General features: G+C 43.1%; 1 protein-coding gene across 2 annotated transcripts in view; it reads right to left on the bottom strand.

Moving 5' to 3' along the window:
* Window positions 1-581: 581 nt before the first annotated feature.
* LOC131243231 (probable alpha-amylase 2) overlaps window positions 582-24,731 on the bottom strand; it is a 62,870-nt gene continuing 38,720 nt past the window's right edge. Inside the window, exons 7-13 of one of the 2 annotated variants that reach the window (XM_058242425.1) lie at window positions 22,739-22,884; window positions 22,504-22,619; window positions 8,037-8,125; window positions 7,776-7,898; window positions 7,512-7,547; window positions 1,185-1,283; window positions 582-1,112 (exon numbers count right to left, since the gene is read on the bottom strand). In XM_058242425.1, the coding sequence (XP_058098408.1) occupies window positions 921-1,112; window positions 1,185-1,283; window positions 7,512-7,547; window positions 7,776-7,898; window positions 8,037-8,125; window positions 22,504-22,619; window positions 22,739-22,884 (801 nt within the window). In that variant the 3' untranslated portion in view covers window positions 582-920. The remainder of the gene's footprint in view (window positions 1,113-1,184; window positions 1,284-7,511; window positions 7,548-7,775; window positions 7,899-8,036; window positions 8,126-22,503; window positions 22,620-22,738; window positions 22,885-24,731) is intronic. The other variant, XM_058242426.1, reaches the window with a different exon arrangement.

Raw genomic sequence — 24,731 nt, 5'->3', positions numbered from 1 at the left:
TATGAAAAATCATAAAACTAAATAAATGAATCTTAAACGTATACCTGAATAGCGTCAAATTGTTTAGACGTGGATCAATGAACTTGGCCTTCTACACCCCACACCCATTCTGAGAAACTTTTCAATGGGACTAGTTCACGAGTAAAGTTTGGAGACTTTAGTGTATTTGTAGAAGAGCGTCATAGAGTACCTTAATCCATCACAACTACTCTGTCAGGAGTCCCCACTATACTACTATGGATATGTAACACAGTCCAAGCAACTCACTCCATTACGTATCTCAATCGGTCACATCTATAGTAGGGCCCACCGGTATGCCCAATCTAAATATCCACCGGTCGAACATCCAAACCATTGATCACGTGGCGCCCACTTAATAAAAGTATTACATAGGATTCATATACTTCATCTCAGGTGGAAACTACAAGAGACGCACTCCTGAACCTCTAATATTCTCCATGTCACTCTTAGGAGTTTCAACACCTGATCAAGGGTTCAATTACCCATAGGTGGTGAAATCCCACTAAGGCGTGAGTGTGTGGCGGTGTGTGCCCGTGTGTTAAAAAAAAAAAAAAAAAGTAAAAGTAAAAGCATGCACATTTCATGTCAGTCCTTATGATCAGCATCTTACTCGATGAAATACAAGTATTCTTTGAGCTGTAATTTCCAGGAAAGATCAGATAAGCTATTCTTTAAGCTGCTTGTGAACTCATCACTAGCACAAAATACAACAACAACGGATGTTTTGGTTTCCCTTATTGATACAGATGCTTGTAGGAGTGTCATAGCCTTCTACTATGAAAGCTCAACAGATTACATACAGATTATATGATCAGCCAAGCACGTTTGTGTATGTGTTATATGAGTATGTTTACTTTATTCATGCCTGACTAATGCTAGCTATCCCGCTATAGGGAAATTTATTTGTGCCATACTGCGTATCTGTGGCCACTGGTTGCTAGTTTCCATTCTGGTCCACTTGGACACCATGAGCCATCTCCTATCTTCATGCATACTTTTTCCCCAATGATTGCAGCGTAGAGATCCGGACGGGCCTCTAAAATTCTGATTGAAGAACGGCTGTGAATATCTTGATGTCTCCGAATGTCCAGCTGCACAGAACTCGAGTTTAGGAAGGAATTTCAGTTCAGAAGCTGCTTTAATGGAAATTGTTTGTACATTACCAGCTTCACAATTTGGTTGTGGTTGGAATCACCCCAATCATAAAAATGGTCATAGAATACAGTGGGTATTCCGGGATGTGTAAGTATGTACGCATAGCCCTGTTGGGGGGGAGGAAGAAGAATTAGTGCCAGAAACTAATGAAGTTGAATAGACAAGATAAAGCTGTAAGAAATCTCAAGACCTATCAAGAGCTACTAATTTAAGTGTGCATGGGGTTTACCCGCAGCATGCACTAAAGAAGCAACCCACATTGGCACACATTTGAGATCCAGGCCATTCATAAGACGGGCCCTACTATGAACTAGCCCAAAAATCAGGCCAGTCCACTTATCTAATGAGCCACACATGCTTCAAAGTGGATGGTTGGTTATTCTTTTTAACTGTGTCACAAACCTTAGTAGACCAGCCTGATTCTTTATGCAGGGAACATTTGTGGGGCTCATATGGTGAACAGCCCTGATCATCGGTGCCACTTTAGCATGTGTGGCACACTTGCAGATAGGCATCATGGGTGCCACTTTAGCATCTTCTTGTGCCTTCTCATCCTTTCTTTTTATTCCAACTGAGTTTTAAACACCAAACTCTACCTGATGAACTACATGCATCCCACGCAAGAAGGGTAGCATAAGCATTCACAGGCTTTATCTTCTTCATTTGGCAACTGAATAGAGGACCACAGGGTACATTACTTGGCTTACCATAAACCCTCTTGCTATGAAGGTCCCAACAAGACTAATCAAACAAGCACTTTTATTCATAGGGCTCTACATAAATTACTCTACCTATCTTGTTCAATTTTATTTTTTATTTATTTATTTATTTAAGAAAAAGGAGTTTTATAACAGATCAATAAAATAAACAACATGTGTAACATTCACAAAAACAGTCGATACATGGAAACGGTGCCGCCTTGAATAGAGAATCCATAATGATCATGAAATTAAAAGCTTGAGAATTCAGCCTAGAGCTGTTTGATACACAATAGCTTTTTGTTCTTGTTTAACTATGTTAGGGACTGACAGAAGCAAGCAATTGGAGGACCTGACTTTCTCCATATGTTACTGCAAACGGCATCCATTGCAAGCCTCGATAAAGCTTGACATAATAAAGGACGATATGGTCAAAACCACATCCCACAACTATCCTTGAAGTCCCATACAAGAGCCAGTATCATCTTTGTGTCGATACCATTAGTGCACTGATTTGTGCATGTTATTGGTCAATCACATGAGTCCATATGTCATGTAGTCAGTTGAGCCTCTAGAAGCTGAAGACCGAAGGCACAAAGGGACGAGCATCAAGGAACAAAGAACAGGTAAATGATATGCCTTGGTGACCATAACCCTTGAATCTCTAGATGATCTTGGCCTAATAAATAAACCTTGTTAATCATACGTTAGCCTTAGGAACCTAATTGGAAGATGATAAGTAAAGCTAAAAATGTGCGAAGCTACTGTGAAAACATATGCCCAAAACAGCAGTTTTCGAGTACTGCTCGATCCCATCGAGCAGACCTTGAGGGGTCTTCGATGGCATCGAAAACCTCTGAATGAAATCGAGTAGGTAACTCAGATATGACTAGCAAGTTGTCTGAGTTTCTTGATGAAATCGAGGAACCTTCGATGACATCGAAGGATATCCTCAATGCTATCGAAGACCACTCAGTGGCATCAGATAGCAGAGTAAAAACTGTCCAATAACAATTCAGCTGGAAATCCGATTTCTTCGATGCCATCAAAGCCCTGCTTAATACCATCGAAGCCCTGGTAGATGTCATCGAAGGAGCCGTTATTTGCCCTTTTTTACCGTTGGAACTCGAAATTTTTATAAAAAGCATTTGGTTCTTGTACAAAAAAATGAATTTTTGGTGCAATAGAAGCTTAGGATATTCCATGATCATATCCTTCATCCCAAGCCTCTAAACCAATGAATTGTAAATTATCTTCCTTGATATTAACACTCTAATGAGGATTCCAACCTCTACCTTGAAAATGTACTTGAACTCCAATATTTTCGAGAGATTAGACTAAACTTCTATAGGCATACCATTATCTAAATCCTCTAGAAGACCCATCTAGGTGAATCCCCTAGAAATTACAACTTTTCATTAGTTGTAAAAGATTTAACCAACCTCTCATCACCTTGGTCACCACATCGAAGTACTACATGCAAGGTATTTGATTTTGGAGCAGAAGTCTTAGCAAAGCATCGGCATCATGATCGGGGGAGCAAAAGGGAGTTAATTAAAGCACGGGAGAGCATCGATCAAGCAACCCGAGAAGGCGCTACAATAGGAGCTTAATCCGACAAGTTGTCAATTGTAGAGTCTATGTGTACTCCTTCCTTGTGTAGGATTGAGTGCAGAATTTGAACTGCCAAACTCGACTAGGTTCTTGCGTAGGACCTTGGCTCTTATATAGGGCCTAAATCCAGGTTCTTGTGTAGGACCTTGGCTCTTCTGTAGGACCTAAATCAAGTCCTTGTGTAGGCCACCGGGCACGAGTGTTTGCATGTCAATCTCTATGGAAGCCTCCGGCAAGAGTAAGCATAGGTCCTTGGATTAGGACCGAGGTTGTTGGTTAGCCTAAGGAAAACCAACTAAAGTCTCTTGCAGGAGCATCCGACGAGAGTGTATGTCAGTAAGTTCTTGTGTAGGATTGAGGTTCAAGGTGAACCTATAAAAAACCGCGCAAAATCTCTTGCGGGAGCTGCTCCTTGTGTAACATTGTAAAGGTTAGAGGTCCACCTGATTTAAAACTTCTTATAGTGAAATCCGGTACACTCGTGGGTTGAATGCGTCCACTGGTAGTAGAGTAGGAAAACCAAACCACTATACCTGCTTGTGATTGGGATTGTTATTTGAGGACTTATTTGATTATGCTTATGTGATTGAATGTTTAATTATATGTATGCATGATTAGACGTATGTTACGAGTTAATAGTTAGCACATCCCACGTACACATGTACACTATAGTTTATAAACTAGTTGCTTAATTGGCTTATCATTTGTAATCTATGTGATTGGACCCTCTATTGGCTTGGAAGCCTTAAAGTTCATTGCCTTGCTTAGCGTATAATTTGCATATTTGCTTAAGTAGGCAATTGGGTTTGAAAGGGCGAAAATTTTATTTAGTCCTAATCACCAACCACCCCCCCAAAAGGACATAGCCATCATTCCATAGCCCCGCATAGCTTCCACAGAGTGACCATGGTAATCCCATTACACCACGTGTGAACTTTTAGATACTGCTACAACGTTTAAAATATTGGCTAAAGACAAGTCTACTTGACCGAGTTAGCTTGGTTCCAGTAGTGAAGAACCAAGTAGCCCTACTAGACCAAGTCTAGATAAGTCTTACCACTTTCAATCCCTACGTGAGTCACATTCCAAAACTGATATTTAGAAATATTACCAACACACTAAGCATATATCTAAGTATCATGCGACCATATCATTTTACGGGTTCAGAATTATCACAATGTGAAGACATGCCAAGTGCATTACTATTATCTACTAGAGATGAGTAAAGAGAATCATATATTAGGAATATCAAATTTGAGGTCATGTTATTGTTACACACCATCTAAATTATGTCAGCCATTGATCAGTAAAGGTGTTCTTCATTCAAGGGAACGGCCATGTTTTCTTAAAGCATACTTCCAGTAATAATATCCTCTTGAGACCAAATTTTGATACTCCAAAAGTAACTATAATTGTTTGATACTTGTGAACGCCTCCCCCCACGCGCAAACGTGGCAGCGGTGCCCCCACTTCCTTGCTTTGGTATCGATTTGTTACTATAGCCAAAGTATGTTATTTCACTCGGGTGTAAAATTGCATTTGATTCGGAATCGCCACTAGTCAAATGAAACTTAAAATCTACGGTCGGCTAAAAACCGTAGAATCACTTGAGGGTCGGGGAATCTCACGATTCCCTAACTCAAGTGATTCCCGCGGTTGGTCTGTGACCGTAGATTCTAAGTAAGGGACTTGGTGATGGAAAAGGAATGGATTAAGCACCATTTTTCGCCCGCACAATGTGCAGTCTCTACTTCATAAGATTTTTCAATTTTTGAGGATTCAGCGGAGTTTCAACATTTTTATATTTGGTCGTGCTTCGCAAAACCTATAAGGGTCAGGCAGGCGGAAAAAAGAAAAAAACCTATCTAGTTTTACATTGCAGAGCCAATTGGCCCTAGGTTGGCAAATAAAGTAAAAATGCAGTGAATAAAATAAAATGCCAACTAACATTGCTTCGCATGATTTAAGATCCTAGGCAATCAAATAAAGTAAGAGAAAATGGAAGAGAGAATAATGAAGAATGATATATAAGGAAATATGGATATAGTTGATTCACTTGGAATATGTGGAGTGGAATGCGAATTAAATAAATATAGACAAATTCTTAGGTTCAACAACTTCTTTAATGCCCGTTTTTGTATCATATATCAGACAGCATGTCAACGTATTGGAATCTTTAAGACAATCGAGCAGCACCTAGCGAACTCCTACCCTCGGACCATCTATATATTTTCTCTCTTTCTGCTCTCTATTTTTTTCTCTCTCGCTCTCTCTTTATTTCTCTCTCGTTTTCTCCCTCTTTGGCTCACTTCCCTCGTTCCTCTGTCTCTCTGCATCTGTCCCTTCTTACAAGTGGCGAAGGCGTCTATTTATAAACTTTATAGTCGTAATCGTAGATGACTCTGCGTGCTGGGAGCCACAATTTTTTACGGCTCCTATTGGCATAACAGGGTTTTTATTATTAAATTAACATTTTGTTCTCTCACTCCTGACATCCCTACAGGTAATAATTATTATTTTTATTTATATATGTTTATTTTATATAAATGTAATCATTACGTGTGTGTGTGTGTATCGTTATATTGGTTTTTGTCTTTTTATGCAAACCATTTAAACGTTTATATCTTATTTGTTGTCTGTCCGTTTTCGATAATCTTAATCTCGTTGGAAAGATAATCAGATAAGCTTCCTAACAAGACTAGAATCAAATTTATCGGACCCCGTTTGACCTGCCAAAGGTATGACCGTCCGGTATATGAAATCAGTTGTCTGCAATTTGACTGATGGTATGTTTTCAATGACCTTAGGGTCATTGGAAATTTCGCCCGATAAACTTTAAAATGCAACTAAAATCGCTTCAATCGGGTCCCATTTGACTAGTTTAAAGTGCGGCTAGAGTTTTTACGACTTTGTTCGCTCGACAATGCGTGGTTTTGATAAACGGGCCGGATCTTTCCTCATCATACCCGGATTGGAGGAAACTTAAGTTTGTTAAGAATATCATTTACCCACATTTCCAATGAATCATAAATCATCATGATTGATTAGAATTTGCTCTCAATAATAACATGACCACTTTGTGGAAAAGGATAACCATAATTTTCTCAATCTTTAAGATATGACCTCTCACGCCTCAACACACCATTATCCGGGATGATTAAGTAGTACAGAGAGCGATCCATGGGTAGAGAGAGATCATTTTATCCTTTTTTCGCACATCAGTTGCCAGGTACAGAGAGTTTCCGGGGTTTTGGAGTTCAGATGTACGGCCGTGACCGAATCGCTACTGAATTTAGTGCTAGCCGATCAGGTCCATTAGTTGTCTCCGGGAAGTGCCGAGTATGCTCCCAGTTCGACTCATTTGGATTTTCAATGATTTCTAAGTCAATAGGAGACAAATTATTAAAGTCAAGCTGAAGCTCAAAGAGTGGCTTGTCCTCATTTTAGGAGGGGTGTCTACAATACTCCAAAAGTAACTATAATTCTTGTCATCAAAGCCTTGCCCGAAATATTAGAGGTTGGTTTAACTAAACCTATTTCTCCAGTCACTTGTAATAGGAATTCCCATGATCTCTTGGCAAAGTTAAATGACAGCTACCTACTAGACATCAACTCTCCTTCATCTGTGCCGAGACCAGCTGAGGCATCACACTAGGCAAAGTTTAGTAACTATGAGTTTCAATACATTGTATTTGAAAATTAGAACACCTTTCTCTAGTTTTGCAAACCATCATGATTAAATTAAGCTTACAAAAGTTAATTACTAAATTATTAGCCACAAGTTATATGATTGCATAACAAACTTAAAAATAAAATGAAAAGGAGAAAAAAAAAAAAAGCCAAAGGCACAACTTCTATAAATTTGAAAGGAAAATAATATTTATTTATTAATAAAGATTAACAAAGAACAATAGAAGCAGGTTCCATAAAGATGAGAAGCGTGTGACTAAATGGAAAAGAAACAAACCATTTAATTATTATGTAATAGATAGAAAAAACAATGTAATCAGAAAGTACTCATACCTCCATAATGTGTCCAGAGGGGAAAGGCCAATGAGCCTGAAAGAACAAAACAACATTATTACAGGAAATTAACAGGTACTAGAAGATTTGAACTATAACTGTGGTGTAGTTCTGTCAAGAAAATATGCTGAATTTTTTTGTTTAGCTACTGAATAGAAAAAAATAGATCATCTTAATAAATGAATGGGAACTTGCTGGAAGCCAGTTTCATCGAATTTTTAAAGCAACTCTTGAAGCAAATAAGCATGGAACTAATTTTAATACCTGTGTAGACCCTGTGTCATGGTTGTCAATGAATGTGACAGCCCTTGAAGACCACCAACCCATGACACCAGGGGGCTTTCCTTGAGGATCACGCAAACGCCACAGTTCTCCCTTAACAGCTTCCTGTGGGAAAAGATACATTTTCAGCTGTCTTCCACAAACAATTCATCGTTTTACCAGCTGGTAGAATATTAATGTTTTTCTAAACAAAGTCTAATTCAAATTCCTTTGGAATCATCACGATTTTCTGCAGCTAGATACCTGAAGAATACCCTTCGTTGTGAAATCGAATGCGGCACAATGCCCTCCCGTGTTGTCTATCCAATTGATAATCCGTTGTCTATGACTATCTGTGTAGTATTCAATTAATTATTGACAAAGGGACCGCTAAGGTTCATACAAAGATATATAATGAAATGAAACTACAGTATTTTAATACAGGAACAATGGAACAATAGGATAAGAGTAGCTGAGGAACATTTTCAGACAAGTGAGAGAAAAAAAAAAAAAAATTGTAGCATTGCTAAAAATGGTTATAGTTACAAACCAAATTTAAGAATAATGATGTGGCATGTAAGGGTGGCAATGGGCTGGGTAGCCCACCTGACTCAGCTTTGAGCCAGGCTCGGGCCTACTAGCTTGGGCCTCACATGCATGGCCAGATTAATTTTTGGATCGGGCTTGAGCTCGCCCAACCTGACGCAGCACAGCCTGGCCTAACCCAACTTTATATTTGCATGTCTTAAATCCTACAAATATGGCATTCCAGTCCTCAGTTATCCTACAGATATGCCATTCCAGTCCTCAGGCATTCATCTTGAATGTAGACTGTCGGTTTTATTCCTCTAAAATGTCTATTTCCTTGTACATGTATGGCCACTTGATCAACGGATAGATTTGGAATAAACAGGAAATAGGGATTTTATCAATTTTCGAGCCAGAACAGGTTGGGTCAGGTCAGGCCCAGGACCAACAAATTTTGACGGGATCAGGTTTGAGCCTGCTATGCCCAGCCACTGCTGGGCATGGGCCTTCAGTCTTAAGAGCCAGGACGGGCCAAGGCCTAGCCTGGCCCTGCCCAAACCAGCGCATTGCCACCCCTAGTGGCATCTGACATAACTGTAGTCAAGTTTTCTAGTCCTAAACAAGGTTCGGGATGTTAAACTTCAGCCTGGGCTGAGTCAACCATCCAGTTCATATACCTCAGGCAAAACCCAAAAGCAGTTATATGTTTTGGTTTTAGAAGTGTTTCTTTGATATTAAAGCCATGCCACATGGCATTGAGGTGCTCTCCAAAATATACACAATCAAAATTGAGTGAAGAAAAATTGCAAAAGTTGGCATTTAAAAGGAGCACGACCAAGGAATTTCCGAAAACATCATTCCCTTGTATAAGAGTTTAGAAAGTTTTACAACGCAGTTACAACTTACAACTCAATAGTCTATCGTACATGTTTATTCTTATTATTGCTTAAATACTGGTTTCTTGTATTTAAACTTCTACATTTCTTTTAGTTCTTTGCAGAGAATTATAGGAACCACTTGTAGACTCAAAGCTATGATTCAACATTTCTGGATGTGAGACCCTTAACCTTAGTATCCATTTTGTTCCGTCGGGTCCCACGGTCCTACCAGTTGAATTCTGGCGTCCCGCGACCTACGATTTGCATTTGCGATGACCCTTAAATCCCATCATATAAACCCGACCCAGATCAACCCGAAACTAGCGCCATAGCGACCGCATCGTCGCCGCGGTTCCAACGCCGCGTCTCGTGCAGCAATTCGAGTTGTACATCAAAAGATGTAGGTCGTGCTTGTTGTGGACCGTTGATCGTGATTTATGGGGCCCAACTAGGGTGTACACGTTTTCCCATGCATGACATCATCCTATGTTTCATAATTGCCTAGCTAACCTAGGCCATAGGTCCATAGCTAGCATCTCATGATGAGTTCCCTTCTCTAAGCTACCACCTTTCCCTCTCTCCTATAGCAATCATGCCTTTTTCTCTATCCTAGGCTAGAAAAGTCTGAAATTTCTCTTCTCAAGGAGAGAAGAGTCATCATTTGCTTCTAGTTTCTAACAATTCATGATTACTCTCCCTAAAACCACCTATCCTAGCAACTTCCCTCCCATTTCTTCTCATCCTCTCTCCCTCATTTCTCACTCTCTCTAGCTAGAGGAGCTTAGACGTCCCACCTTGCTCCCCATTCTCCAGCCCCATTTCTCTCTAAAATCTCCTCATCTAACCATCTACCTTCAATCTCAACCTTAGATCCTTGAAGCTTGAAGCATATGGAGTTCCTTGGTAGAAGTTTGGTCAAGATCCATTAAGGTGGGTGTCTTTTAGCCTAGGACTTCTTTTTTTCTTTCTTAGACATTCTCATTCCGCCTTTAGGAGCTTGTGGGCCCATCAAATGATGGTGGAGGCCCCAAAGTCTCCATGGATGAGGCCTATGGCCCATCCTTCTTGCATACATGTTCCATGGATGGGGTCATTCTCCATGAACCCCATCATGGCTTTTTCCCTTTGATGCATGTCCTTGTGGGGTCATCTAGACCCTAGATCTTAGTGGGGATGGCATCCCCACCTTAGATTTGAATTTTTATTTCATGCATGTCTATGATTTACATTGTAAATGGATATAGTGGATAATGTGAATGTTTGTGATGAAGGGAGGGCCTCAATAGCGGCGGAGACCCTCTCTTGTGGCCAGATCTAAATTTTTCCTTTCCTCATTATCTGATTCCTGAAGTGCGTGGCCCACTTAGTGACCTTGCAATGTCCAGACCGTCCAAATATGGTTGACGCCTATTGCTGTCCACACTATGGACGTTGGTGTCCCATTCACCCCATATGTGATGCATGCAATGGATTTTATGAAGGGGGTATGGCCTGGATAATTGTGGGGCCCACTAAGGTGGACCATAGCACCAATTTTATGGGGTATTTCCCTTTTTAATTAAGAGTTTTGGGTAGTTTTATTCAGACATATATTGCTATCCAGAAAATTTCTGAACTGATTTTGGACTGTTTTGAGCATGGATTATGGGGTGATTAGAGGAGTGTTTTACCCCCATTATTGGGTTATTTCTGGAGGTGTGGACCCCACCTAAAGGTGTACCAAATCCCACCTCCATCTGCACTTGTTTGAGCACCCAAAAGAATGGGCCAAGAGGGCTAGATAGTCCAGATTTTTCTGGACTATCCAGTCATTCTGCATGATGAAAAACTTAAAATGTTAAATTGTTTTTGAAATAGTGGCTCACTTTTGTGGATCCCACCTTAATGTATACATATTAGGGGACATTGGCCCCATTTTTCCCAATTTTTGGTAGACCTAGGCCCACTCTAATGGGGGCACAAGTAGAGGGCAGCAGCATATTTTCTGCAGCAGAAATTTCTCTGGACCTATTTAATGCGAGGGCATTTTCATACCGGGCTCGAGTGGGGTAGCCTGTGAGATGTAGGGGCACACTCGGGTGGGCGGCCTATGTGTGGCAGGTGGCTCGTGAGATGCGGGCCCCACCCGTGTGACTCGGGTGGCTTGTGTGAGGCTGTACCCATGTGATTTGGGGCCCACGAGGAGGGTTCGACCGAGAGCCTAACCCATGAGATGTGGGGCCTGGTCAATGAGATAAAGGAATTAATTCTCCATACTCTAACAGTTCGAGCTTTTAGAGCAAGTGGTTAATTGTCCTACATCAAATTGGTATCAGAGCCGGAGGTCTCGTGTTTGAGACTCCTCACCGGGGGTGATTAATGGAGGGGCATTTTCACACCGGGCTCGAGTGGGGTGGCCTGTGAGATGCAGGGGCACACTCGGGGTGGGCGGCCTGTGTGAGGCAGGTGGCTCGTGAGATGCGGGCCCCACCCGTGTGACTCGGGTGGCTCGTGTGAGGCGGTACCCATGTGATTTGGGGCCCACAAGGAGGGTTCGACCGAGGGCCTAACCCATGAGACGTGGGGCCTGGGCAATGAGATAAATGGATTATTTCTCCATACTCTAATAGTTCGAGCTTTTAGAGCAAGTGGTTAATTGTCCTACATCGAATTGGTATCAGAGAGGGAGGTCTCGTGTTCGAGACTCCTCACCGGGGGTGATTAATGAGGGGCATTTTCACACCGGGCTCGAGTGGGGTGGCCTGTGAGATGCAGGGGCACACTCGGGGTGGGCGGCCTGTGTGAGGCGGGTGGCTTGTGAGATGCGGGCCCCACCCGTGTGACTCGGGTGGCTCGTGTGAGGCGGTACCCTTGTGATTTGGGGCCCACGAGGAGGGTTCGACCGAGGGCCTAACCCATGAGACGTGGGGCCTGCGCAATGAGATAAATGGATTATTTCTCCATACTCTAACAGTTCGAGCTTTTAGAGCAAGTGGTTAATTGTCCTACATCAAATTGGTATCAGAGCGGGAGGTCTCGTGTTCGAGACTCCTCACCGGGGGTGATTAATGAGGGGCATTTTCACACCGGGCTCGAGTGGGGTGGCCTGTGAGATGCAGGGGCACACTCGAGGTGGGCGGCCTGTGTGAGGCGGGTGGCTTGTGAGATGCGGGCCCCACCCGTGTGACTCGGGTGGCTCGTGTGAGGCGGTACCCTTATGATTTGGGGCCCAAGAGGAGGGTTCGACCGAGGGCCTAACCCATGAGACGTGGGGCCTGGGCAATGAGATAAATGGATTAATTCTCCATACTCTAACAGTTCGAGCTTTTAGAGCAAGTGGTTAATTGTCCTACATCACTATTGCTGTCCACTTTTAAAAAATTGGTTAATCATGATTGTATGGCTCCTAAATGTCCCTTTTTGGTGACCCACCTTGCTAGGACTCTCTCCATGTGCATCAGGACATCCAGACCATTCATTTTGGGGGGCATATTTGTTGGGCCAGCAGCCCTGCTGGACGTTCCAAGTGGGGTTGACGTCCAGCATGGGCTAGCCGTCCCACCCTCCTTAAATACCACTAGCCATCACAAGGCTAAGCAAATGCAAGGCAGGAATACCATCTACCAATCAAGGGCTATGCAACTCAACGCAAGATACCATCAGCCAATCCAAGGTTGTGCAATGCGAGGCTATACAGCCAAGTGCCAGATGCAATATGCAATGCGATCATGCTCATCCTTATACCAAGTCCACAAATCAATACAGTTCCTCTCTAGGAAATCACCGAGGTCAAATACACTACCTACCAACTGCCGCTCTCCTAGTTGCATAGCCCAGCGAGCGTAAGAGACCTCGTTACCCGCCTGTGGACAGCCAACACCAACAAGGTACGACGGTAGCGGACCCATTTACGAGCTGGTCAAACTCAGCCTACCTATTGCCCCCTCACTCAGGTGGGTAAGGCCACGCCCCCTCCCAACCGACCACGATACAGTGGGAGACGTGGCCTAATGGTAAAGGCATCGGTGCTCATGTTTTCCACTCGGTTTCGGCGTTGGAGCATCTCCTGGTACCACGAAGGTTCTGGGACTTTCACTCAAGGACATCCTACATCCCCTACAGTGCTCAATGAATATTTCCGGTGTCCAAAACTCGGCCATCCATGAGGTGTCTGTGGAGGCTACGGCCTTGATGAAACTAGGGCGAATAACAACGTGCTACAACAATGCCAGATGCATGCACCACACTAGTCAAACATGCATTGATCCTGCGTATCCATCACGCTCAAGAGGGGCAATCCCATCTCCCAGGGAGTCCCATAACAGCCTACTCAGAGGCATAATGCCATGACAAAGCAACCATCTACCAAGCACACATATGATGCTCATGAGTCATGAAAATGACTAAGTATGCCATGAGATATACTCTCCTCGGGTCTAGGTGTACATGGGGATGAAACATGGATTAAGCTATGTACGCCGTATGATGATGTTATACTCTCCTCTTAATCAAGGAGGGGTCTAGGTACTTAGACAATTTCTACATGATATGAAAGGAGTACAACTACTAGTGGGGCCTAATAGTTTGGGGTAGCCCAGTAAGCAATAATATCATGGGCCTAAAAGATAAGGACGGGCCTAAGGGTCTAAGGTGGACATTCAACCACACTTAGATGAGAATAAGCGTAACAAATGGGCCTAGAGGGGTCCATAATGGGGACATTTAATCACCATTATCCCCCAAAGGCGGCCTAACCATAATCTATCTATAAGTAAGGCCTAGGGCCCAAATCCACTATAAGAATGTAAGGGGTGGCCACATACATATATTCCACATAATGGGCCTTAAGAAAATGGCCCAACCTACATACAACAACAAAGGCCAAAAGAGGCGAGTCATGGCCCAAGTCTTAATGGCCACCGAATCCATGCATTATGTTGGACTTAGTGGGCAGCCAATAAGCCCAAATACATAGGCAAAATCATGTCAAGTTGGGTTAAACAAGCTTTGCAACATCAGCCCAAAAACTGGTAATTTTGGTGGGCAATCAAGGACCCAATCACATTTATAATTCAGCCCACAAGTCCAGCAAAATAGTGGAAACAGCCCATTCATGTAACTGGGCCAAGCTTGGACGTCCCAGCCCAATCTGGGCCTGCTGGATGTCTTAAAAATCTGGTCTATAATGGGTCCTCATAATCCAACTAAAGTGGGCCTCAAAGAGCACTAATTAAGCCCAAAATTTTCAAGAATAAAGGCATGGAACATACACACAAGTCTCTCAATATGGTGGGCCCCACATCCTTTAAAATTCCAGCCACATACAATGTATTTTAAGGCCTCTTGCTGAAGTTTCAGCCCACCCAACTTCCTGGGCCTGCTGAGGTCCAGAAATTTGGTGGAACTGGGTGAATAATAATCCCATGGTAGCCAACAATACTCACAGGGGGCCCCACCAGATGGAGAGTGGATATACATCACATAAAACAAGTGGGCCCGCTGCTGGACTGCAAGTCCAGCAGCAGCCCAAAATGTTGGGGCGTCCCACATGGTTGGGTGGTCCAAGGGCCCAGACGGCCTGGCTAGAAGGACACCAAGGTGGGCCCCACGTGTGAATGTACACCAGGGGGTGGGCACGTCCACGTGGGCCATACCAAAAGGATGAACGGATGGATGAAACATTACATCATGGCGGACTCAAGGGGGGTGGGACGGCCAGCCCATGCTGGACGTCAACCCCACTTGGGACGTCCAGCAGGGCTGCTGACCCTACAAATATGCCCCCCAAAATGAATGGTCTGGATGTCCTGATGCATATGGAGAGAGTCCCAGCAAGGTGGGTCACTAAAAAGGGACATTTAGGAGCCATACACACATGATTAACCAATTTTTGAAAAGTGGACAGCAATAGGTACAGAGAAATTTCTGCTGCAGAAAATATGTTGCTGCCCTCTACTTGTGCACCTCATTAGAGTGGGCCCAGGTCCACCAAAAATTGGGAAAATATGGGGGATCCACAAAAGTGGCCCACTATTTCAAAAACAATTTAATATTTTAAGTTTTTGATCATGCAGAATGGCTGGATAGTCCAAAAAAATCTGGACCGTCCAGCCCTCTTGGCCCATTCTTTTGGGTGCTCAAACAAGGGCAAAAGGAGGTTGGATTTGGTACACCTTTAGGTGAGGTCCACACCTCCAAAAATTAGTGGGGGTAAAACACCCCTCTAATCACCCCATAATTCATGCTCAAAACAGTCCAAAATCAGTCCAGAAATTTTCTGGACAGCAATATATGTCTGAATAAAACTACCCAAAACTATTAATTAAAAAGGGAATACCCCATAAAATTGTGCTATGGTCCACCTTAGTGGGCCCCACAAATATCCAAGCCATACCCCCTTCATAAAATCCATTGCATGCATCACATATGGGGCGAATGGGACACCAACGTCCATAGTGTGGACAGCAATAGGCATCCACCATATTTGGACAGTCTGAACATTGCAAGGTCACTAAGTGGGCCACACACTTCAGGAATCAAATAATGAGGAAAGGAAAATTTTAGATGCGGCCACAAGAGAGGGTCTCCGCCGCTATTGAGGCCCTCCCTTCATAACAAACATTCACATTATCCACTATATCCATTTACAATATAGATCATAAACATGCATGGAATAAAAATTCAAATCTAAGGTGGGGATGCCATCCCCGCCAAGATTTAGGGTCTAGATGACCCCACAAGGACATGCATCAAAGGGAAAAAGCCATCATGGGGTCCATGGAGAATGGCCCCATCTATGGAACATGCATGCAAGAAGGATGGGCCATAGGCCTCATCCATGGAAACTTGGGGGCCTCCACCATCATTTGATGGGCCCCACAAGCTCCTAAAGGTGGGATGAGAATGTCTAAGAAAGAAAGAAAGAAGTCCTGGGTTAAAAGACACCCACCTCAATGGATCTTGACCAAACTTCTACCAAGGGACTTCCTATGCTTCAAGCTTCAAGGATTTAAAGTTGAGATTGAAGGTGGATGGTTAGATGAGGAGATTTTAGAGAGAAAAGGGGCTGGAGAATGGAGATCAAGGTGGGACGTCCAAGTTCCTCTAGCTAGAGAGAGTGAGAAATGAGGGAGAAAGAATGGGAAGAAATTAGAGGGAAGTTACTAGGATAGGTGGTTTTAGAGAGAGTAATCATGAATTGTTAAAAACTAGAAGCAAATGATAGCTCTTCTCTCCTTGAGAAGAGAAATTTCAAACTTTTCTAGCCTAGGATAGAGAAAAAGGCATGATTGCCATGGGAGAGGGAAAGGTGGTAGCCTAGAGAAGAGAACTCATCATGAGATGCTACCTATGGACCTATGGCCTAGGCTAGCTAGGCAATTATGAAACATAGGATGATGTCATGCATAGGAAAACGTGTACACCCTAGGTGGGCCGCACAAATCACGATCAATGGTCCACAACAAGCACGGCCTACATCTTTTGATGTACAACTGGGATTGTCACATGAGACGCGCCGTTGGAACCGCGGTGACAATGCAGTCACTATAGCGCTAGTTTCGGGTCAATTCGGGTCAGGTTTATATGATGGGACTTAAAGGGTCATCGCAAATGCAAACCGTAGGTCGCGGGTTGCCGGAATTCAACCGGTAGGACCGCGGGACCCGACAGAACAAAATGGATACTAAGGTTAAGGGTCTCACAGCTCTCCCTCCTAATAAAAAATTTCGTCCTCTAAATTTACCATAACCAGGACAAAATGAAGGAAAAAGGCAAAAGCATCATCATATATATCAATCATCATCATATGAGAAGGTAATACAATCAATCAAGCATCAAATAAATGGGGATAATGATCCTGAATCTCAGCCTCGCGCTCCCAGGATGCCTCGGCCTCGGAATGGTGACCCCACTGAACTTTCACCTGGGGAATTGACCTTGGTCCGGAGAACCTGCTCCTTCCGATCAAGGATGCGAATCGGCTACTCAATATAAAAAGCATCCTTACGGACCTCAAGGGGCTATTAATCAATCACCGGAATAATGTCCGACCCACACTTCCCAACATTGATACATGGAACACATTGTGGATACCGAACAACTCAAAAGGTAAGGCGAGCCTGTAGGCCACGGCGCCCACGTGCCCGATAATCTCAAAAGGTCCTATGAATCTCGGGGCAAGCTTGCGATTCGCTCTAAACCGCACCATGCTCTTCATGGGCGAGATCTTGAGATAACCATGTCCCCTACTACAAACTCTAGAGGATGACGCTAACGATCAGCAAAAATCTTCTGCCGGCTCTGAGCTGTGCGCATCCTCTTCCTAATGATGTCGATGACCTCTGATGACTGATACACAAGCTCGGGACCTAGGAGACGACGCTCTCCAACCTCGAACCAACAACTAGGAGATCTACACGGTCAACCATATAGTGCCTCAAAAGGAGTCATGCCAATGGTCGCCTGGTAACTGTTGTTGTACGCGAACTCAGCCAAGCGCAAATGCTTGTCCCAGCTACCCGCGAAGTCAATCACACAAGCTCTGAGCATATCCTCTAGGATCTGATTGACCATTTCGGTCTGCCCATCCGTCTGCGGATGATAAGCGGTGATGAGCTGCAAAGTAGACGCCATCGCCTGCTGAAAGCTCCTCCAAAACTGAGACGTAAATCTGAGGTCTTAACTAGAAACGATCGAAACCGGAATGTCGTGCAGTCTCATTATCTCCTCAATGAATACCTTTGCAAGCCGATCCAATGTCCAGGTCGCACGAATCGGAATAAAATATGCCGACTTTGTCAGACGATCGACGACAACCTAGATGGCGTCGTGACCACGCCGAGTCTTCGGCAAACCCATAATGAAATCAGTCAACATATGCTCCCACTTCCACACTGGAACACTCAACGGCTGCAAGGAACCAGGGGGCCATTGGTGGTCGGCCTTGACACGCTGGCATGTGTCACACTCGGCCACAAAGCTAGCAATCTGGCACTTCATCCCCGACCAGAAATATTGCCTCCTCATATCTTTGTACATCTTCGTGGAGCCCGGGTGGATTGTAAGTCTCGATCGGTGTGCCTCGGTCATCAGATCTCTATGTAACTCTGGCACGTCCGGAACACACGATCGGCCTCTGTAGCGAAGTCCACCGTCGGAACCAATCTACCAGTCTAACTGCTCCACGAATACTGCCTCTGCTCGGTACTCCTATAGCGACTCGTCCGTCTGCTGAGCCTCGATCACCCTTGTGACAAGAGAGTTAAATCGACAAGCTCAATAGCTGAACAATAGAAGAATACATACCAAACTCGAAGTTGTACACTGCAACATCCTTAGCATCTTCCATTCACAAACCATCATCTGCGCCACTAGGCCACATGGCTAACGGCTGAGCGCGTCCACCACCACGTTTGCCTTGCCCAGGTGGTACTTGAGGTCGAAATCATAATCCTTCAGGAGCTCCATCCATCGCCTCTATCGCATATTCAACTCCAATTGCGAAAACAAATACTTCGGGCTCTTATGATCCGAAAAGAGCTCGAACATAACCCCATAGAGATAATGCCTCAGCGCCTTCAGTGCGAAGACAACAGCTGCTAAATCCAGATCATGCGTGGGGTAGTTCAGCTCATGGACCTTGAGCTGGTGCGAGGCATACACCACTGGCTTCCCGTGCTGCATCAGGACAGCACCCAAACCAATTCTGGAGGCATCGGTAAACACAACAAACCCATCACTCCCAGAGGGAAGAGTGAGGACGGGAGTGGACATGAGGCGGTCCTTCAACTCTACAAATGCCTCCTCGCAGGCGTCACTCCAGACGAACTCGGCGCCCTTCCATGTCAACCGAGTCAACGGTGCTGCAATGCGAGGGAATCCCTTGATAAATCGCCGATAATATCCTGCTAGACCAAGGAAACTACGGATCTCGGACGCGTTAGTGGACTAGTCCCACTGATGCACTGCATCAATATTCGAGGAGTCCACAGCGACACCCTCCCTCATCACCATGTCACCAAGGAACTTCACCTCCTCTTGCCAGAACTCACACTTCTCCAGCTTCGCATACAGCTGGTGGGCACGGAGGGTCTCTAACACTATCTGCAAATGCATCACATGGTCCTCCCGGGTCCTCGAATACACCAAAATATCATCGATGAAGACTACAACAAACTGGTCGAGGTAGGGCCGGAAGACCTCATCATCAGTTGCATGAAGACGACGGGCACATTGGTCAACCCAAAAGACATGACCAGAAACTCGAAATGACCGTAGCGCGTCCGAAAAGCTGTCTTCAGAATGTCCTCCTCTTGGACCCGAATCTTATGATAACTGGAGCGTAAGTCAATCTTGGAAAAGAACTGAGCACCCTGCAGCTAGTCAAACAAATCATCAATCCTCGGGAGTGGGTATCTGTTCTTAATAGTGACCTTGTTAAGCTCGCGGTAATGAACCCTCGTGGTACCAGAAGATACTCCAACGCCGAGACTGAGTGGAAAACATGAACGCCAGTGAATTAGGCCGCGTCTCCCATTATATTGTGGTCGGTTGGGAGGGGGTGCGGCCTTACCCGCCTAAGTGAGGGGACAATAGCTAAGTTGAGTCTGACCGGCTCGTAAATGGGTCCGCTACCGTCGTCCTTTATTGGTGTTGGCTGTCCACAGGTGGGTAGTGAGGTCTCTTACGCTCGCTTGGCTGTGCGGCTAGGAGAGCGGCAGTTAGCAAGTAGTGTATTCGACCCCAGTGATTTCCAAGAGAGGAACTGTACTGATTTGTGGACTTGATATGTGGATGAGCATGATCGCATTGCATATTGCATATGGCACTTGGCTGTATAGCCCCGCATTGCACAGCCTTGGATTGGAGGATGGTATCTTGCATTGAGTTGCATAGCCCTTAATTGACAGATGGTATTCCTGCCTAGCATTTGCTTGGCCTTGTGACGGCTAGTGGTATTCATGGTCTTACCGCATTTTCCGCATATTCTGATTTCGCATTCATGGCACCTGTCCTACACACTTATATCGCCCTCTAAGCTTTCTATAAGCTTATGCACGATTGATGCGTGCAGGTGATTCTGGGCCAGTGAGTGGAGCAGGAGCTGGAGCGTGCCGCTGATCTTTTTGGAGTTTTCTTTATATAGACCTTGTATTTCCCTTTTGAACCTTGCAATGTAAAAGTTTAAATTCTTAGTGGATTTTGTAATGGTGTTCCTATGGTTATGATGTTATGATCTTGGGTATACTCTTTATGAATCAGACTTATATTATAGAAATCCTCCTGATAAGATCCCAAGATCGGAACCTGGTGAATGGGCGCCAAGAGCCGAGAATGGGGTACTACGGAAGCTTTCGACGCTGGATTTGGCGATCAGGAATTCTGTGAACCCGGTTTCCGAGTCCAGGGCGCGACACTGGACATGCCCTCAATGCATACACCCACAATGCATCCAAGTGGCATTTAGTGACCCATAGCACCATAACTCAAAAATAGGGTGAGCCGAAATGAGCTTGGGACCACACACATACACCACCTTGTAGTGGGTCCACCACTAACCTAGACCTCCCTGGCTAACAAAACCAATTGCCAGCCAAACATCGAACCAAACACTAAATTACGAAATTAATTATTTATTTATTAAAAAAAATAAAAGAAGCAGATTTTAAATTTTAAAAAATTGCCAAATTCATGAGGTTTGTACCTCATGTGAGACATACACCCCAAAGTTTAGGGATATGACTTGCCTATAAAAGGCTTGAGCCTCAAGAAACAGCATCAAAGCCTCTCTCTTTTTTTTCTTTTTCTATTTTTTTTTATAACACCATCTTGAGGCATGAACCTTGGGGCTAGAGGTGCCTGCCTTTAAAAGCTATGGCTACCACATCTTCTAGTTAGATGCAAACTAGATAACTACAAGCAAATTGCATCACCAAAACAAAGTTAGAACAGCAATGTAACTCAGTATCATTAACACAAAATATTCACAAGATATGACATTATCTTCTCAACAATAAAGTCTGCAAAATTACAACAAATATTCAAAACATCACTTCTGGGGGCACTAACATAATTTTGAGACAAATAAAGGAGATTATTAATGATGGACACCAATACTATACAAATTATGCTGCACAAGTATATTATGCTAGATGATGCCAATGATCGAAGATCAATGGTAGGGTATTGTGCATTTTTAGGAAAGAAGCTAACTCCAAAGAGCAAGGAGAAGCAGAAAACTTTAGGGCCTCTTTGATTTCGAGGGAAGAGGGAAATACCCTTGAAAAAGGTCATTATTACCTTTTCCCCTGTTTGAAATTTCAAATGCATTTTTGTTCGGAAATTGGTCCAAAAAAGATAACTTACATTTGTGGACCCCACTGTGATGTGCATGACATATCCACACCGTCCATCTGTTTTATCAGAAGATTTTAGGGCCTTAGTCCAAAATTGAGACAAATGTAATGCTCAAATGGCCCATACCACAGGAAACAATGGTCTTAAACGTCTGCCAATAAAAGTTATTTTGTTTATTGGTCCCACATTAATGTTTATTTGTCATCTAACCTGTTCATGAGGTCATAAAAACATTGATAAGGGGTAAACACAAATATCAGCTTCATCAAAAACTTCTGAGGGCCACATAAATTTTTATACAGCAAGTATTCAATTTCCACTATTTTCTATGGTGTGGTCCATTGGAGCTTTGGATCTGCCTCATTTTTGGGCTCATGGCCTAAATGAGGCTGACGTATAAGATGAACGGTGTTGATACATCACGTACATCATAGTGGGCCCTATATTCATTTGGCAGCCATCCTCGATTTTAACGCCGATAAGATAAGCTGTCAACGTAGGCGCAAGAAACGATGGGGTAATTCCCTAGTAAGTAATTATTACACATTTACCAGGTAATTACCTATTACCTCAAAAATCAAACAGGCCCTTAGTGAGATCAAGCCCAGCAGTTGAAAATCAGGCCACAACATCATCCCTCACAAATTTAAAATTGTTAAGAACAAAAGATATGGACAGGCAATATTGGCAAAGACAATATTTAACATCTACACTTGATCTCACTACAGATAGTTTAAACAATTTAAAAGAACCCATTTCTCTACAATCCTAATCCTCAAAAACAGATTTTCTATCCAAAAAACTTTATAGCACTGTGATAGCCTTCAGACACTTCAATCAGAATTTTTGGATCATTTAAAATTTTCTTATGATATACTATCTCTTTTACGTGATTCAATGTGTATTTTTGTTTACGGGAAAATTTCGTATTATTGGTTGGCTAAGAAATCTAAACCATGGTAAAATTAGTAGTGCTTCATGTTTATTACCTTGATTGTAATCCAGGCGAGGTCCAGCAGTATAGTTACAAGTATCCCAATACTCCCCAACAGAAAATATTGGTTTTGCCTCTTCAACATATTCTTTCACAAATTTTGCTGCATAACTAAACATTAAGAACTTTGAATGAGAAAAGAGCAGTGAGCCCGAAATGACAAGCAAAAGATACAAGTAGAATCTAACAACTAAAGTTATAAGAAAGTCATCTGGCAAAGGGTCACTTACCCTTTTGCAAAATCAAAACGAAAATCCTGGAATCCAACGCTTTTTCGAAGCCATTGCAGCCACCCAATAATATCTCTTCGAACAAAAGGTTGACAATGATCTATATTTGGGACTCCATGGAAGTTATCACCAGTGCTTAGGTTTCCCTAAAAGCAAAACATACACACTCTGAGGCAAGAAACAACATCCGGAATACATATGAAAAAAGCATTCTAAAGTACAATGAATGTCATTAAAGTTTCTAACCTACAAAAGACAAAATCTTGTACAAAAAGAGACGAAATTCATAAATAAAAGAGAACAAAATACATTAAGTGAAATGATGCAAAGTTAGATGAGTTAGAAAAGCCCAACTGTCATGAGAAAACAACAAATGGCATCTTGAAAACATCACAATTTGGCATGGTATTCAAAAACAGTTATGTAATAGCCGTAATGTAACGGTAGCAGTGGGATCTGGGATCCGTTACGCATTACAGGGCTGTAACACCTATTCTGAAAATTAAAAAAGGTCCATCACGGCCATTTCAGGGTTGTAACGGACCAATATGGGCCTATAATGGTCTGATACATGCCCTTTAAAGTTTCTTCCTTGAATTTTTTCTTCTTTTTTTTCTTTTCTTTTTTTTTTTCTTTTTTTTTTTTAAATGTTAACAGGACAGTAACAGCCAATATGGCCCATATTGTAGCGGCCACAAGGCTGGAAATTACCGCCACCATTACCATTATTGAATACTTTGCAATCTACCTCAAGGAGGGAGATAAAAATAAATGATACTACCATTATAACGCTATTGAGGAATCCACCTATTTTTTTGGCCTGACAGATGAAGGGTCTGAACAGCCTGGACTCCATTTACAAAACACAATGGGCCCTCCATGCGGTGAACATCCCCTCCCAGATTGTTCCTTGCGTTTCGGCCCTCCTGAGTTTTGGATCAGCATGATTTTCAGGTCTGGAGGTATTTTGCAGTTACGCATCTGATAGACTGGTTGGATGTTGAAATACATCACATAGGCCGCACATCTACTTGGTACCACTGTATGCACATCTGCTCAAGACCAATGTAGCTAATGGTGGTACCAGTACCAACAGAGCATGCTACATTTTTTTTTTCTTTTTTTTACACACACACACCTATCCACACACACCCCACATGGACACTCAAACCCATGACCACAGTGTTGAAGTGTAGTGCGTCTACCACTGAGCCATGCATTGAGACATATCTACCATCAAAGAATGCTAAATATTGTGTGTGCGCGCACGCACATGAAAATGATTCACTGCAAATATTTTCACCAAAATTACAGTGTCATTGAATAATTTGTGGGCCCAACGTGATGTGTTGATGACATTCACTCTAGTCATCAGACGAGTCACCCCTCATTTTGTTATGGCCCCAAAAATCATGTCGGTCCATGACTCAAGTGGGCCACACAGCAGGAAAATACAACAAGAGTAGGGATTTTATTTTTATTTTTAGTTTTATTAGACTATTAGACCATAAAAAGTCAACTAACAACCATTGTTGTCATGTGCGACCACACATTCGCATATGTGCACAATGGAGTGGAATCCGAATACGCGACTGCATATGCGACAGTGGCATATGCGATCGCATATGCCATGCGTGGGAGAATATGCGATCACATATCAATATGCGATGTATGCGATCGCATACAGCATATGCAATCGCATATTGGCCAACAGTTATAAATCTGACCGTTTTCTGACTGTTGGAATTTTGTTTTATTTTTTCAAAATTCCGTCTTTTTTCCCTATAAAAAGGCATTTAAACCCTCCTATTTGCATACTACATGCACTCAAACTCTCTCGCTACTCTCTTACACTTTCGAAGTCTCAAATCTCTCATTCTCTCTTACATAATTCCAAGGCCCACCAAGCTCCATATTTCTTTCAAGTTTCAATCAAGGATTCAAGATTCAAGAAAGTAAAGCAAGCAAGAATACATCAAAATTGAATTCAAGT

The sequence above is a fragment of the Magnolia sinica genome, chromosome 4 (genome assembly GCF_029962835.1).
Source record: "Magnolia sinica isolate HGM2019 chromosome 4, MsV1, whole genome shotgun sequence".
Taxonomy (NCBI): Eukaryota; Viridiplantae; Streptophyta; class Magnoliopsida; order Magnoliales; family Magnoliaceae; genus Magnolia; species Magnolia sinica.
This window is presented reverse-complemented; position numbering and strand designations above follow the sequence as displayed.